The sequence below is a fragment of the Nelumbo lutea genome, chromosome 5, assembly GCF_056320005.1.
Source record: "Nelumbo lutea isolate HS-2025 chromosome 5, American lotus-T2T, whole genome shotgun sequence".
NCBI classification, from domain to species: domain Eukaryota; kingdom Viridiplantae; phylum Streptophyta; class Magnoliopsida; order Proteales; family Nelumbonaceae; genus Nelumbo; species Nelumbo lutea.
Window position 1 is genome coordinate 37,988,407 of NC_142688.1, and position 17,686 is coordinate 38,006,092.

Here is a 17,686-nt window from a genome sequence, read left to right on the forward strand (position 1 = left end):
AGAGAAGGGATGAGAGAGAGAGAGAGAGAGAAGAGAGGAGAAGAAAGGGGTTCGGTTGATTAATTCTGCCGCCCCATACACTTCATTATATATAGTTTTGCTTCCTTACAAGAATAGGAGATAAAAGATAAAATTCTAGTCCTAATAAAACAAAAGATAACATGGATAAGGCCAGCCAGCCCAACTTAAAAAGAATTAAAATAACTAGGTGTGGGTATGGAACCACACACACTAGAGCCTAAGTGTGGGTATGGAACCCCACACTCGTGGCTTACTAACTATTTCTACAGCTTTGATTGGTTTATCATATATTTATATAATTTGAGGTTTTACTATCCTAAAAAAAACTCCTGATTGCCAAGGGGTTACCTAAAGAAATTTGAACTCAAAGTAAGATTTCAAAAATGCATTGTCCTGTCAGAAACTCATAAATTCCTTCTAACCTTCTCCATAATCCACAAAAATAGAAGAGATATTTGAGTTGTGATGACTTTGGATAAATTTTCTTATATTCAACATAAATATGGAAAATAAGATATAAGATAAATAGAAAAATCTTTAAAGTAACCAAATATTTTGGAGAAATATTTGATCTTGATGAATGAGGATATACATGAATATCATTTTTTTCATTTGTATCCAAAGAAACAGTCTGCAGTCTTCTCATGTTCTCATAATCCAAATAACTATAGATGAAGGTACAGCATCCACCATGCTCCAGATTCATTATTAGACGTAGAAATTATCCAGATACAGGACATGTGTAAATTGGTTTTCTCAAGAAAAAGAGAGAGCATATAAGGCATAGTACATACAGTTGAAGTAGCATAAGTTGGTCCAGATCCATCAATGAATATAATACCTTCTTGAGAAGCTTGATCCATGGCCTAAGGAACAAAACAAATGATAAAACAATTTTTTGTAATATAATGACTGCAATGCTTTTCAAAAAAAAACAAAGTTAGTGTATTCATAATAGAAAGAACAACAGTTAGAAGAATTGGATTGAAATAACAAATTATGAAAAAACAAGAAACATAGAAGAAAATTCTTCATGAAGGTACCAACTGGCTTGCTGGTAATGTCTCCTGCTGGTTGTAGCCTAGACCAGGGAGCTATTCTTACTTTCATCAGGGCTGTAGGGCTTTTGTTTTTTGCAAGATTGGACACCCTACATTGCATAGCCCATTTATCTAGTGATAAAAAAGAACAAAATTCTCCTTAAATCACTCTTATTCAGGCCATTTTCTTTTTCCCAAGTGGAAGAAGAACTCTCTACCCTTCATCATAATCATACTTGGGACCTCACTGCTCTTCCTCCTGGGAAGCAAGCTGTTGGTTGTAAATGGGTTTATACGGTTAAGTATCTGCCTGATGGTAGTGTTGAACACCTGAAAGCACGATTGGTTGCCAAAGGGTACTCCCAAACCTATTGTATTGACTACACAGAGACCTTCTCACCGGTTGCTAAGATAGGGTCAGTTCGTGTTATGATATCTCTTGCAGCCATGTATGATTGGCCACTATATCAGCTTGATATCAAGAATGCCTTTTTGCATGGTGACTTACTCGAAGAGGTCTACATGGAGCAACCTCCAGGGTTTGTTGCTCAGGGGGAGGATGGTAAGGTGTGCAGACTAAGGAAGGCTATATATGGGCTTAAGCAATCTCCTCGAGCATGGTTTGGTAGGTTCAGTGAGGTAGTAAAGAAGTTTGGTATGAAACAGTGCAAAGTTGATCATTCTGTATTTAGTCATGACTCTCCGGGAGGAAAAATACTGTTGGTGGTGTATGTAGATGATATTGTTATTACTGGGAATGATATGGGTATTGACAGGCTGAAGACTTATCTGCAGGATCATTTTCAAACAAAGGATCTTGGTAAACTGAAATATTTCTTGGGGATAGAGGTAGCAAGATCCAAGTATGGTATTAATCTGTGCCTGAGGAAATATGTGCTTGATTTGCTGGAAGAAACAGGCTTGTTGGGTGCTAAACCAACTGAAACACCTATGGACACAAATACCAGGCTAAGCAGTGATATGGGTGAAGTGCTTGAAGACCCTGGCAGATATCAACGACTTGTGGATAAACTGAACTACCTAACCATTACTAGACCAGACATCTCATTTGCGGTTAGTGTGGTAAGCCAGTTCATGCAAAAACCTATGATTCCTCATTGGAATGCGGTTCTGAGAATTGTGAGGTATTTGAAAGGGGCTTCGGGTCGCGGTCTGATATACAACAGTGGCAGCAAACTTGAAATAGAAGGGTATTCTGATGCTGACTGGGCCGGTTCTATGTCTGATAGGCGGTCTACCACAGGCTATTGCACTTTCCTGGGAGGTAACCTGGTAACATGGAAAAGTAAGAAGCAGACGGTTGTGGCAAGAAGTAGTGCAGAAGCAGAATATAGGGCTATGGCGCACACCGCTTTTGAATTAGTATGGCTAAGGAACCTTCTACAGGAAATAGGGTACAACATCAACACTCCAATGAAGCTCTATTGTGAAAATCAGGCTGCAGTGCATATCTCCTCTAATCCGGTGTTTCATGAAAGAACCAAGCACATTGAAGTTGATTGTCACTTTGTGAGGGAGAAGGTGCTGAATGGAGAGCTAGACACTACATATGTTAATACAGGAAACCAGTGGGCAGACTTATTTACAAAAGGCTTGAGTTGGGGAAGAGTGGACTACATATGTAACAAGCTGGGAGTATATGATATATACTCACCAGCTTGAGGGGGAGTGTTAGCGTAGGGGTATTTCTGTCTTTATACCTAGATTAATGTTGTTGATTTGTAATGTTGTGTCAGAACCAGTGCTCCTTACTTATATAAGGGCACATATGTCTTTTCAATTATTTTTTAATAATAAAAGTACTGTCTGACCAACTGGGAGAACTGACTTGAGACTTCCAGTTCGAACCAGATTTTCTCCTTTCTCTCTTTCTTCCACCTTTCTACCTCTTTCTACATAACCGATCTCAGACAGATAGAACTCCAAGGCAGGCCGAATCATAATAGCATTAAAGAAGAAAATCAAAGAGTCTTGGTAAAAGGTGAGGAAATAAAACAAGAATAGAAAAACTATTTTGAAAAATTATTAAATAGGTGGCAGGGAGAAAGGGCTAATGGAGGAAAATCTAGCAATACTAGTAGTGTTAAAAATAATATGTACCTTCGTAGAGTTAGACTTACTAAAGTAAAAGAGGTGTTAGGACCTAATGGGATTCCAATAGAAGTTTGGAAAGGTATGGGAGAGGTAGGCTTGCTATGGCTAAACAATCTATTTGATAAGATAGTGAAAGCAAAGAAGGTGCTTAATGATTGGAGAAACGGCAACATGGTGCATATATTTAAGAACAAAGGTGATATACAAAGTTGTAATATCGGGGGACTAAACTTATGAACCACACCACGAAACTCTGGGAGACAATAATTAAGCAAATATTACAACTTGAAACAAGTGTACCAAAGAACCAATTTGGTTTTATGCTAGGGAGATCAACCATGGAAGCTATGTTTCTTTTGATACGATTGATAGAAAAGTTCAGAGAGAAGAAGAAAGACCTCTTATATGGTGTTTATTAATCTAGAAAAGGCATATGATAAAGTTTTTAGAGAGATAATATGGTTGATCTTGAAAAAAGGGGTTCAAAATAGGTATATAGACCTAATTAAAGAAATGTATGAGAGGGCAACAACCAATATTAGAACACCAGTGGGAAAACTTCAGATTTTACAACTACTATGGGTTTTCACCAAGGTTCAACACATAGCCCTTATCTATTTGCACTGATCCTAGATGAATTGACTAAACATGTACAAGAGGAAGTTCCATGGTGCATGTTGTTTGCAAATGACATTGTTTTAATTGATGAAACTAATGAAGGATTAAATGCAAAATTAAGCTTACGAACAAATGCCTTAGAAACAAGAGGTTTTAAAATAAGTAGGACTAAAACAGAGTATATGACATGATGTAATTTTAATAATAATAGGAGTGTAAATCAAGATAAACTTAGGATTGGAGACCAAGAGATAACTCAATGCGACCATTTATAGTACCTTGGTTCAATAATTCATAAGGGAGAGATTGAGAAGGAAATGTGAATGCTAAGATGGATGAGTAGAAAAACTAGAAATGATAGGATTAGGAGTGAAGTTATTTGTAGGAACCTAGGAGTAGCTCCAATAGGTGATAAAACGAGAGAGTTGACTAAGATGGTTTGGGCACGTGCATAGAAGACCACCAACTACATCGGTTAGAAGAAGTGATTTGTTACACACTGAAGGGGCTAGAAGAGCTCAAGGTAGACCAAAAGGGCATGAGTAGAAGTAGTAAGAAATGCTTTAAGCACTAATAATTTAACAATGGATATGGCTTTAAAAAGAACGGACTGGTGAAACAAGATTCATGTAGCTGACCCCATAGTTGGGATAAGGCATGGATTATGATGATAATGATGATTCGGTATCACATGTTTCATCCTACTCAATAAGTTGATGTGTTGGGAGATTAAAAGTGCTCTTAAATTGACCCCATTTCACTGATTTGGGAGAACAGATAAATTACATATACCAATAATATAAGAGATTTGTTCCCAAGTAAAAGAGACTGCCCATTTGACCTAACTAATTGTTTTGAAACAATCCCAAACCAACTCCTACAGTCCTACTATCACAAGTTTCTGATTAAAATGGCATGATAGGTTTTCCATGAAATGTCATCCACATTAAATTGTGTTGAACATCTTAACAACAATAAGCATACCGCAACGTCAGTGAAATAGAGTGGATTTAGTAAATCAAAATTCTCTAAACAAATGGAGGACAGGATGGAAATTTTAAAACTTCCTCTCGGGCTACAAAATTTTGACTATTTTTATAGTAATAAAAATATGAAATACAACAATAAAATAATTATAAGAAATATAATTACATCTAAATCAAATGAAAAGGCATCTCCTTTAGCATGAAAATGGATGTCTAATAGAAGGTAAAATAGGAACATAAATGGTAAGGAAGAGCTACCTTCTCAAGACCAGATACATAAGCTCTTGCATGAACATTTGCAATATCATCTACAGAAGCAGGCCTAAAATTTTGAAGTTCAAAGACCTCTGACCCACGATACTGAGATTAAAAAAAAAATGAAGAAATAATTAGAAAAATGGGAATATCTCAAAAGAAAATAGAAAACATTGCTATAAGCAATATGTACTTTTCATCAGAAAAAAAAAATCAATTTTTAGGACACCAAGAATCCCAAAAAAAATAGCATAAGACAAACAATTTCATGACATTTTCAACTTAAGGAGACAGAAGGGCAAGAGATGTACTTTGATGACTGGAAAGGAGGCAAAATTGCTAGCAAATAGCAACCTAGATGTTAAAATGTTTGAGCACATGAGAATTGTGGACACCATTTGAATAGGTTGCATGCTTCTTTTTGTTTTTTTTTTTTTACTTTTCTTTTCTTTTTGTTTTTTTCCTTTTCTTTTCTTTTTTTTTTTTTTTGAAGAGGTAAGATATTAAACTATTTGAAAAGTTTATTGTCTTGTTGACTGACTCCACATCCTAAATTCTCTCCTACATTAGCATGAAATCATTTTAATAGGAATTAGTCATTGTTCAACATAACAAAGTAGAAAACTAGCTAGAAGATGTTCAATTAACTTAAGAGAGAAGCTGAAAGAGCAAGGTAGGCAATAAATGGAATCTGAGTAATAAAGAATATTTTACATGATCTTTTAGAAGAAATGTAACAATGGATCAGTGATATGTTTCTTTAATCATTGGCTTGCAATGCATCTCAAAAGTAAAAATAATGAAAACGCAAAACAATGATAGATATGGAATTATTGAAGGAGAATATCTGTGTTTCATGATTCCATACCTTTGAAGTGAGTTCCATCTTTTCCAAAGCATTTATGATTGCAGGAACTCTCAAATGAGATTCTGGATGTGACTCCTGTTAATGATAATCAACCCAAATTTTCATGAAAAAATATACCAAAAATAGAAGACTCCATACTACACAAGGAAATCACAAATATATGAACTGAAAATCAAGATAAAAAACAATGAAATGTGATCATTACAAGAACAAATTATCAATCTACAGAGAATTAAGTCTTTATGAAGTTTCTACTATATTAATGTACAAAATATGTAATATTTACAATTGGTAATGTTAAGAATCACAAATACACTTAAGAAGACTATGCTACAGTGCTACCTAATCCCTTTACACCTTAGGATGTATAGAATCTATCACCCATATTCCCTACTAATCAAATCATGTACACCTATTGAGTTTTTTGTATTCAAAACTGTATACTTCATTAATGTACAAAATGTGTATATAGAAGCCATCACCCTTTTTTTGAAAGGTAAGAACTTTCATTAAAGGAGAGAAGGAGAGATTCCCTCACATACAAAGAAACCTAGATAATAAAACAAAGAGAAAAACAGATTACATATTGATAACTTCTTCCCTGATCAGGTTGCTCCACTGAGAAACAAAATGAGAGAACTTCAAACCCAAAAACTCCTTGTAGATGGAAGCCCAACTAACCAGACCCCTTTCAATTCTAGCAAAAACATTTTCAACAGAAGAAGAGGCATTTTGGAGGGACCTGTTATTCATCACCCATATTCCCTACTAATCATCCCCTCAATACAAATATACAATTAATCTATCTGACCCTTGTTTGGCTAAAGCATCTGCTAGTCCACTTGCTTCCCTTCTAGTCCACTGGAACTGATCTCTTAATTATTGTTCCAAATTTCTGATTTCCCTCATGATAATGACAATGTTGCCATGGACCTGGATTGTTTTTTATTAAACAGATGAACACAATACTCAAATCAACCTTCACCAAGATACCTCTGAAATTTTGTAATTTACAAGTCTGAGCCCTTGGTGTAAAGATAACAGTTCAGCCCTAAAATAGTCAACTTGCTGTATAGGTCCTGAAACCTTATCCCAATTCCCAACCATATGGGGTTGGATAATAGCACCATTTTGACCCTTATATGCTACGAGTAACTACTTAGTTAATGCAAATATGTACATATATACATACATATATATATATACAAAACTTAACTTGAAAATAAGCATAATTGACATTAGTGATCCTTTAGTATGTTGACCATCCTGTTGAGACTCCTATTTGGACTGTCAGTCCATGAAACCTTTCCTAAGAAGATAATAAATGTAAAAAATATGATACAGTGCACATGACATTTACACCATCCGACCACCAATGAATGAAGTCAACATAGCAGGGTCTAAAAGAAACTCGAGGAACTACATTTGATATGTTAAGTCCATATTCTGTGCAATACAACTGGAGCCACAAATAGTTTGATGATTATTCATGAAATAACAAGTATGAATAGAAAAGAAAAAGAAAAAAAAAGTGTATTTTTAGTTCATTCAGTACCCAGTTATGTTGATCTTAATAAAAGAAAATAATTTTCTGAAAGTCAAAAAATTATAAGGGTAAAATCAGGAAGAGCACAGATCAATATTAGTTTACCTGGTTATGACCCATGGCAGGAGCTACAGAGTACATTACGTGTGCAGTAGAAGGAGGTAAATATAGATCCTCATGAACATTACTTGAACTAAAATTGGAAGCACAAATGCTTTTGGATGAATGCTTCATTGCTGACTTCAATTGGTTGTGGAAGGATCTAACACCTACCAAGTTGTTCTCTAAACCAAACTTGTAATGATTTTTTAGCTTACATAGTTGATGGCTCACTGAGAGGTACAAATACCCTGCAACAAATGTCAATTTCATTCTAAAAATTATATACTAAAATTGGCATAAAATGACAAAAATTGAGAATCGAAACTATATGAAAACAAAGATAATGAAATGAACATTACCTTATGAACAGTAATCAACAAATGTTATCCCAAAAAGGAGGAAAACTAAAAATTGTATAGCCTGGCCTCCATTTCATCTAGATATCCTTTTGTATGATAATATATGACATGGATATACATATCTATAGATATATAGCATAGTTGTCAAGGCATCACCTAGGCGACTAGGCACCCTTGGCTGGGAACCTCACCCAAACGCCTTGACTTTTAGCAACTAGGCGGCCTTCTAGGCGACTAGGCGCTGACCTAGGTGACTAGGCGCCCACCTAGGCAACTAAGCGCCTGCCTAGGCAACAAAAATGACAAGGCAGACGCCTTTTATCATATCATTTATATTGTTGTACCTTATTAATGTATGTGTTAATACATTTTATTATATGCTATATATATCAATGTACTTTGTTTTAATGTTTTACTATTGAAATTTAAAAGATCAAAGGGTTTTGAGGAGAGAAAAAGAAAGAAAGAAAGAATGAAAGAGGAAAAGAGGAAAAGAAAGAATAGAATTATAAAGAGGTTCTGTTTTTTTCTATTCTCTCTCTAATTAAATAAAACAGAAATTCCATCCTTGTTTTTTTCTATTTTACTTTCCATCTTGAATACTTATGATATAAAGTTGACCTTCTTTAGCTGCTAATTGATAAAAAATTCTCTACTAAATCCTTATTATAACAGTATTATTTTTTAAAATAATTAAATTAATATATGTAAAAGATTTTTATCTTCTAGATGTGATGATTTGCCACATTTTTAGAAGAAATTTAATGTTCTTAATAAAGAGAATTGCTATTTTTTCAATCAATATACATGCTGAATGGTATATAAAACTAGGGAACCAGCCAAAAGTTAGATTTTTATATTATAAAATTTTTACTGCCTAGGCACCCCCAATGTCACCTAGCATCACCTAGGCGCCTTGAAAACTATGATATATAGAGAAAACAATACAACTAATATGAAGCTACAACGAGCTAGGCAAGCCATTCCCTGCACATTGGACTGTGGACATCATGACATAAATAAAGTGCTCATGAATAACAGAGCTCAAAATAGTGTAATATGTGATTTCTTTGCCCACCTTTAAGGTTAGTGCACTAAGGCTTAATGTTTTTATTTTATCCCACTAAGCTTTTTATTTTCACTAAACCACTGAGGCCAATTGGTTGATGTCAAAATCAACATTATATTCAATAATGCACTTCTTGCACTTCTTCAAAACTTTACTACAAATTGTCAAGGACAAAAGTTTCATTTTTGGGGGAAAAACAATGAAAAAAACTGTATGATACATAACTGACAAGGTTATTTTGTATTTTTGAGAAATTGACATTTTGGATGGAGTGACAGCACTTACCAATGTATCACATCATAGGAGGCATTCACTCGCCATTGGAGAAACATCAATTTGATGATTCATGCAAAAATATAACGATGACCATTGCATTGGTGTTTCTGAATAAATAGGCATACCAGATATAATTTTTTTGTCCATTTATGTAGAAACACTGATAATAACAACCTAATTCAACACTCATGCTACCAAAATCCCTCTAGGATTGAGAAAACACCCAAAGCCTACAAAAGTAAAACGCTTGTACCTGCGGAGGGAAGTGAATTCTACAAAAACAAATGAAACCATTAGGAAATTCTATCTCTTTATTCAACGACCTCAATGGAGAAGATAGTTTTTTTTCGGTAGAGGAAAAGATAATAATTTAAAGATGCAAAAATGTCTTTCAGTTCCCTTTAAGTTGAATATATTTATATCAAACAGGAAAATTTTGTCTTGCCCTTACCTCAATTGAACATCTAATTTAATGGGTCCTATGACCATCTATAAAATTGAAAAGTTGCATTCTGTGCACACAAGAATATTCGTCCAGTAGCTCAGCTAAGTTACCTCATTTAAAACTAAAAGAAGATTATCCAATAACCTCACATAAGTTCAACACACATTTCTAGCTAAGCAAGGGTTCAGAGACAGAGGGCTCAGCTGTAATATGTTTGGGGGGTCTAGACACTTGGTGTCTGTTGTAGTTTCCACAATATCTTGTTTCTCTGCTTTCTTTTAAAATTAATAAATTCCTCTTGTGAGTTACTGATCAAAAAAAAAAAAAAGTTCAATACTAAACATTCATCAATGCAATACTGGCTACCCCATCAGAAATAAATAAATAACCAAAGAAGACCTCATCAGCAACCAGAGAGCAAACCCCGCTAGTATAAATCAAAAATTGCATCCACTATAGCATATGCAGCTCCTTTCATCAACTGAAGTTAATATTATATTCACTGAATTCACAGAACAAATTAAGAACATAAGAGAAATCTGAAGTTGCGTAAGTTATGGTAGCTTAATAGCTTAATTGAATAGAATTGCGAGGTCAAAATCATCTGTTCATGGCTTTGCCCTGTGTGTGTGTGTGTGTGAGAGAGAGAGAGAGAGAGAGGTTAATGACATTGTGGTTCGTGGTTTTTGAGCCGAGCAATTTCCGAAGGACATACCAGTGAAAGCAGAACGAGATATCGATTGGAGCTCCATGCAGTCCACAGCCACACACCCCGACTTGCTGCTGGTGCCAAACGAGAATCAGAGAAAAGCAGAACAAATGAAAAAAGAAAGAATAAACAAGGGATTAGCTCCGGTCCGGGGACACAGTCCGGCTTGTTGCGGTCTAGGACTCTCGTAACTTACAACGTGGCAGTATCAGAAAACGGAACTCATCCATATTAGTCCGAATCACCTGTCAATAAAATGCGTTCAACACCCTACCAAATACCAACAAAATCCGACACCGCACATCAAATTCATGGCGGGTCTCACTTATATGGTGGGCCTCAGTTTTATAACGAAATGTACGGTGCCGGATCAAGTTGGTAGTTAGGTGTACAGGCCCCAGTTGTGTTTTTTATTGGACTTATTATCCAATACAGGGGAAGATTAGATCGAAAATATGCACAAACATACTATATATTCAGGCTTAGGTTGAGCCGGGCCAGATTGAAATCGGACTTTAATTATCTGAGATCTCAACCCAAGTCAAATCCAAATTTAGGTGAGGCTCAAGTTTTCTGGCCAGCAGGCCAGCTTAAAGCCCAAAAGTTAGAACCAACCCATATGAATGCTCAGATTGGGTTGGATTGGGCTAAGGTTGGGTCCACCCAACTTCCAGTAATTTGCTTTCAGATTCAAGCTTTTCCCAATGGTATGTCAGGTGTTTGATATCTTTGCGTTTCATGTGCACGTTCTGTTTCATGTAGGGTGTCTGATACTTATACTTATGGTGCAATTCGGGCTGGCCCAACTTGAGCCTTCAAACCTAGCTAGAAAATTTTAGACAGGCTGAACTTAGATTTTTGGGCATTGGATTAGGCTCAGTTCCAGGATTTTGAGTTTTTCTTTATCTTTTAGGCTCGATCCTGACTTAGCCTTTAGGTATCCCAAATCCGGCTCAATCTTATTCCAACCTGAGTTTGACCCAATTATATACGTTCATACACATATATAGATCTGATGTGCATCAAATTACAATGTGGACTAGGGATAAATAGGAAAAATCGGGCTTGATCTAGGGCTCGGTAAAGGTTCAAGCCTTAGACCCAAATCTTAGGGTTGGGCCTAGGTTGACATAAACCCAATCCAGCCCACCCAAGTTGCAAACCCTATTGATACCTTTTGGCAAAGAAATGAAGAGTTATTTTTAATGACTATTACTAGCGGGGACCCATGCGATGCACGAGATTTATTAAGTTAAAGATAAAAAATAATAATAATTAATTTTAGATAGGGTTGTTTATCAAATTTAGGGATGGCAATTTTCTCCATTTCCATGATCCCTATAGGGATCTTCCCTAAATGAGGTGGGATGGGGATGATCCCCCCCCCCCTCCCATGGGGATGGAGATGGGGAAATTTTCATCCCCGTTGTCGAGATCGGGGAGAGCACTCCCTAACCCATGTGGACCTAAATCCATGCCCCATGGGATCCTTGCTAATATATATGTTATATATGTATATATGTACACATACGTCTATATGTCAATACTTTTAAAAATATGTTTGAATATTTTCTAATAGGATTGTAAATTTTAATTATTTTATTTTTATTTTTTAAATAAAATAAAAAACACATAATGGTTGACATTATAAAGAATCACGAGGAGTGGGGAGCCTTGTGGAGATGAGGATGGGGATAGATTTGTCCCTATTAGCAAGGATGGGGACAGGGGCGTAGGTGGGGATTTTCGCAGGGATGGGGATGGGGAGAGGCACCTTGTCCTTGCCCCGCCCCGTTGTCATTCCAAATCAAGAAAATGAAACTGACCAACATAATTTTTAGTATTTCCAATTGGCTTTGGTTCAACAATTTCTCAACCAGACTAGATTGGATTAATTTTGCTTTGGCCATTTGTAAACTGACTAAAATCAAAATGACCTGACCATAGATATATATTAATACTTTATATTTTCAATATATTTTTTAATATGGGAAAGTGGAAAACTCCAATATTTCTTAAGCTAAAATAGTTTATATCATTAATTTAATTTTTAAATAATGCCATTGTAATTTTTTTGAAAATTTAAACTTAATTTTTAAATTTAATTATTTAAGTTTAAATCTTTTGAACAACCTGACCAGGCCGATTTGTTTGGCCAAACAACTTACAACTAAACCAAACCAACCCGTAAATAATAGTTTAATCTCCAATAAAATTAAAAAACATACACAACAAATTAAATTTTAAAAATAAATTATAGTAGTTTAAACTCCAATAATTATTGAAAATATATTTATCTCAAATAACAATAAATAATTACTGAAATACAATAAATATTAATTTTACTATAGATAAATATATAATAATAAAGATTAAGTTTTTAAAATTATTATTAATAAACGATATTTTTTTGAAAGTTATTTTCTAGAATTATTAATTGGTATAAACGAAATTAGTTATTTACAATATTATTTATTTGTTAAAATAATATAATTATTTAAATTTTAAAATATTAATTACTTGTTGAATTTAATAATCCATAAAATTATAGTACTATTAATACATAATTTTGTTATTTTAACTATTTAAAATCTAGTTATGTTAAATATTTTGTTATTTAAAATATTTAGTTATTTAACTAAATATTAAAAACCTTAATCTATTTATTATAATTAAAAGTTATTTAGTAACTATTTAAAATATATTATTAATTGATTTAAAATATTTATTTTAGTATTTTGTTATTTAAGATATTTAGTTATTAAAATATTTAAATAATATTTCATTTTTTATGTTAGATTTTTATTATTTGAATCAAGGTTCAAAATATCAATACACCCAATTCGCCAGTAGAGGCATATCTGGTTCAGAGGGGTCAGTTTAGTTATTGATAGCTTTTTTTTTTTTTTTTTGTTTTAGTTCTTTGCTCAAATCTGGTTTAAAGGGGCTAGTTTAAGGTTCGTCCATCCCTGTTTTGAATAACATTTAGATTGAATAATCCAGAAAATCATAATTTATATTGTTTGTACATAATTTCATGATGAATTTTGTAAAAATATATAATTATTAATAATATGAATATTATTATGTTTATTATATTTGTTTTTTGTCTTTTTAGTAAATATTAAAGTTATTATATAATTTTATTAGAATATTTAAATAATTCTTAATTTTTTTTTAATTCAAACTTTCTTTAAATAGAGCTAGATAAAAAGTGGTGGAGAAGATAGATAAGAATTGGAGATAATTTAGGTTATTAGAACGTGTATGTGGGAGGTTGTATAGCAGAAATTTTAGGATACTATATTATTTAGGTTATTAGAACGTGTGTGTGGGAGAGAGAGAGAGAGAGAGAGAGAGGGAGGGAGGGAGATTTTAGGAAGGTAGAATTTCTAATTGGTAGTTTCAAAAATGACATGAATTAAAAAAATTAAAATTTTCAAAGAAAAGGAGAACATTTTTAGAGAGATTTTATGAATTAGGATGCCTCAAGGTAAGATAAGGACCTTAATTCTTCATTTCTTTGCCATTCATATAATAGTCATCGACTCATTCCAATTCGTGGCAAGTTACCATAGAAACACTTTCCTCACTAACCTAAGCATTGAAATCCCTATATTCATTGACTATACCTAGACCTTTACAATCAACCATCAGAGAAATTATCATTTTGTTATATATATATATATATATATATATGCAGGGAAAGAAGGAAAAAGGTGGGGAAACCTTTTACAAACATTGTATAGGTTTTCCCATCTTTCCCTTCCTTTTCCTTCAAACCAAACATAACCTTAGTGTTAGAACTTTAATTTAAAAGGAACCATGATGAAGGGAAAATTACAAAAATGTCCATATTCTAATTCTCTTTTATTCACTATTCATATTCTTTTACCTTTAAACTTTATGTGCAAACTAGTAGTGGCATTTTGATAATTTACAGTCAAAGCACTCTTTGTGTTGAGCCTTTATCAACTCTGCTTTGCATTCAAAATCCAAAAGTAGAAGAAGATGAACCATGAAAAATAGAGAACTAGAACATGAACATTTTCACAATTTTACTCCTCACCATAACAATGTGTTATGGTTTAAAAGAGTTAGACTTATATATATATATATTCATATGCTAAAATGGCACATTTGAAATTTCAGGCCCTAAAGTGAGACTACCCCAAAGTATAGGATATCTATCTACGGTTTATCATTTTTTGTCTCCTAACTGATCCACCTCATACATCCCTGAAGACAACCACAACAAAAGAAAATACTAAAATAGAGAGAAACATAGTGGAAAATAAAGATTTTTATATAATTTGACCTTTCACCTAGATCAGGGATTTGCTGCCAACACAAATGTGTGAACTGGCCTAGTAACCAATCATGAGTGAAGAAGCCAGTATTTGCAGCAGATTCTGTGTCTCTGACCCATGCCAACAATAGAAGGAAATAAACGCTACATGATTTTCAAACCCAAACTAAGCCTCGTGGGCCTTGTATACACACTCTTCCTTTCCTCTCAAGAACCAAAAAGAAAATAAACAATCCCCCGTCTTGATACACTAAAACCACATCTTATTTAGGCTGTATTTGTCATTTCTTATTTTAAGGATTTATCTCCTTTTTACTATTAAAATGCACCTATAAACACTAAATTTTTAACTAAAAAAGAAGATAAAACCTTAAAATAAGAAATGTCAAATGCAACTTTAGACATTTAAACTGCGAAGCAACCTTCTCTCTCCAACCCACCAAAGAACAAATTCAGTTTATGTTTTTGTGGTTCCACACTCATCCCATCAGTTTTTGGTTTTCCGTTATATATGATAAAAGTCCCCACACAATATTACTTAGTAAAACCAACTCTTAAATTGGGTATTTAAAATATGCATTCTTTATTTTTATTATAATTAAGACTGTTTATTTTTACATAAAATGGAAAGAATATATCTCAGGATGAAATGTTTGAACCAATGTTTTAAAAAAAATGACTCAGAATCAAAATCGTTCTAACCACTAGTTTCAGAGTCAACGGTTTAACCGTTTGATCCAAACAGACAGGCCGTTCTAGCAAAATAAATTATAAAAAATAAAAATAATCAAAATTTAAAAAGGTCAAAAACCGTTGAGTGGGTTGAATGAATCGATGATTTGATTACCCGAGTCAAAGGGTGATTGACCGATTCAACGGTTTTTGGTTAGAGACCAAGTTTGGAGTAAACAGAATCGATTGCCTAGACGGTTCCCAAGCTAAACGGTCCAACTGTCCAAACAGTGTTTTTTTCTTCTTTTAATAAAAGGGAAGAAATAACAGCTGAAATATTTCAGTCTTAAAGGTCTTACGTGCATTATAGAGAGATACAGACACAGCTTCAATTTTTTTTTTTCCTGCCAAATTGGATGTTCAGTGATCTACATCAATCCTCCTCAAGGATGTGTTTGTTTCATAAAGAAAGCAAAGTTCTGGTCAGAAAAGGAATAAAAACATGACTCAAAATTCATAGATTGAGTAATATTATATTCCACCCCTTTTATAGTAAAATAGAACCCTAATAAACTCTCCACATTCTCTTGGTGGATTTGAAAGGACAATGGGTACATTAAGTGTCTATTCTTCTAATAATATATCCTTGCAGATCCATTGTTCACAGAAGTCATTCTTCTATTTTTTCCTCTGAAAATTTTGGTTGTTCGGTAAAAGGAAAAATCTTTGCTGCTAGAAAGATCGGTTTATCATAGTCAAAGTCTTGGGAAAAAGAGCCCAAGAGCTTTTGTGCATGTCACGCTATATGGTTATGGAGTAAAAGAGTGTTTATAACTGGAGTTCAACTACTGGAGTTCATCACTTTAAAGATATCACATGTTCAGTTTTATTTATCATTAAAAACTTTAACAATATTAAAAATGTTAATTGTGATGTATTACTTTTTTTTAATTAGGGTTTTTGGACTGCAATTTCTTTCTATCAAAATCTGAATTGCAGCCCCTCTTAGTGTATTAATAGCCCCCCCTCCCTCCCTCTTAAATCACATCCTGTTCGTAAATTTGACATCAATCCATGGTTAGAATTCAGTCTACCCTTAGAAGGGAATTCTAGATTTGTAAGGGTGGACTGACCTATAAAAACCCCTTTTTAAGCCTTAGAAAAAACAAACAATAATAATAACAACATGTCGTGTGCATGAATATCCAAAACAGTCCAGATTGTTTATGGAGTATTCTCACGTCTAATACTAATTTATTGAATTACATTTTTACCCCTGTTTTTGGAAAGCTCATTGATATCCCCAAATTTAGGAGTTGGGAGTTAGAAATCATGATCATTCTCTCCAATGTCCATGTAGTATAACCCCATGACCAATACAATAAAGGGCTTCCATTGCCTTAACATGTGCTAAGGGCATTATGGGGTTTTGAAATATTTCAAAAATCTCATGATCAGGTATTGTTGGCTTTATCTAGCAGCATCCTAACAGCCTAATAGGAGGTAGGCTACAAGAAAAATAATTATGATAAATGGGTTGGTGTAATTTACCCTTAGTAGAAAGGATGTTGGTGTAATTTACCCTTAGTAGTTCATCAAAATGCATTGAATTTTTCTATATTCAGTTTGAAGCAATATGGAGAGAGAAGTTCCATATCATTCTTTTGTTTTTTTTTTGGTATTACATAATTACATATTATTACAGACAAGGGTGGAGATAGAATAGGATTGGCATATGACCCATTGGGCCCATGGGCCATACCACGGGGGCCTAAACCTTCCATTTTGGAGGGATGCCAACAGACCATCTCAATTCTCAACTGGCTTATAGCAGATATACAAGGTTATTAACCTTTGGCTTACTTAAACTTTTCAAGTCCCCCAAAGTCTCAGTTTAGAAAGAGTACAAATGTAAATATGTACAGCATAAATACATACAAAATATAAGGTTTTGCACTCTACATATTTACATTTGTACTCCTTCCAAACTCAGCCAAAGGAACAACTAGTTGATGCTAAAAGCCATGCTATAGAATGTTTCCAAAGAACAAATGACTCCAATTGAATGATATTCTAGGGGTAACATTACCCATTTTTTATAAGCCCCCAAAGTTAAAATATCAAATGAGCAAGGTTTAGCTGAGCACTTTAACTGTTCAGCGGGCTGTGGAACCAATGATAAGGTTCCACACCAGTATTAAATATATGGCACCTGCATCTTTTACATTGGGGGCATGGTTTTATTTGTGACGTAGAACTTTATCATTGGTTTCATAGCCCTCTGAACAGCTAGAGC

At 33.9% G+C, this 17,686-nt stretch overlaps 1 protein-coding gene across 5 annotated transcripts in view; it reads right to left on the reverse strand.

Annotated features, from left to right (window-relative positions):
- HDA14 (histone deacetylase 14) overlaps window positions 1–10,725 on the reverse strand; it is a 31,560-nt gene extending 20,835 nt beyond the window's left edge. For 3 of the 5 annotated variants that reach the window (XM_088945367.1, XM_088945366.1, XM_088945365.1), the window contains exons 1-5: window positions 10,416–10,725; window positions 7,555–7,799; window positions 5,904–5,978; window positions 5,039–5,140; window positions 816–887 (exon numbers count right to left, since the gene is read on the reverse strand). In XM_088945367.1, the coding sequence (XP_088801493.1) occupies window positions 816–887; window positions 5,039–5,140; window positions 5,904–5,978; window positions 7,555–7,799; window positions 10,416–10,452 (531 nt within the window). In that variant the 5' untranslated portion in view covers window positions 10,453–10,725. Of the gene's footprint in view, window positions 1–815; window positions 888–5,038; window positions 5,141–5,903; window positions 5,979–7,554; window positions 7,800–10,099; window positions 10,203–10,415 lie in introns of all 5 variants that reach the window. The other 2 variants (XM_088945368.1, XM_088945369.1) reach the window with 2 other exon arrangements.
- Between the last annotated feature and the right edge of the window lie 6,961 nt (window positions 10,726–17,686).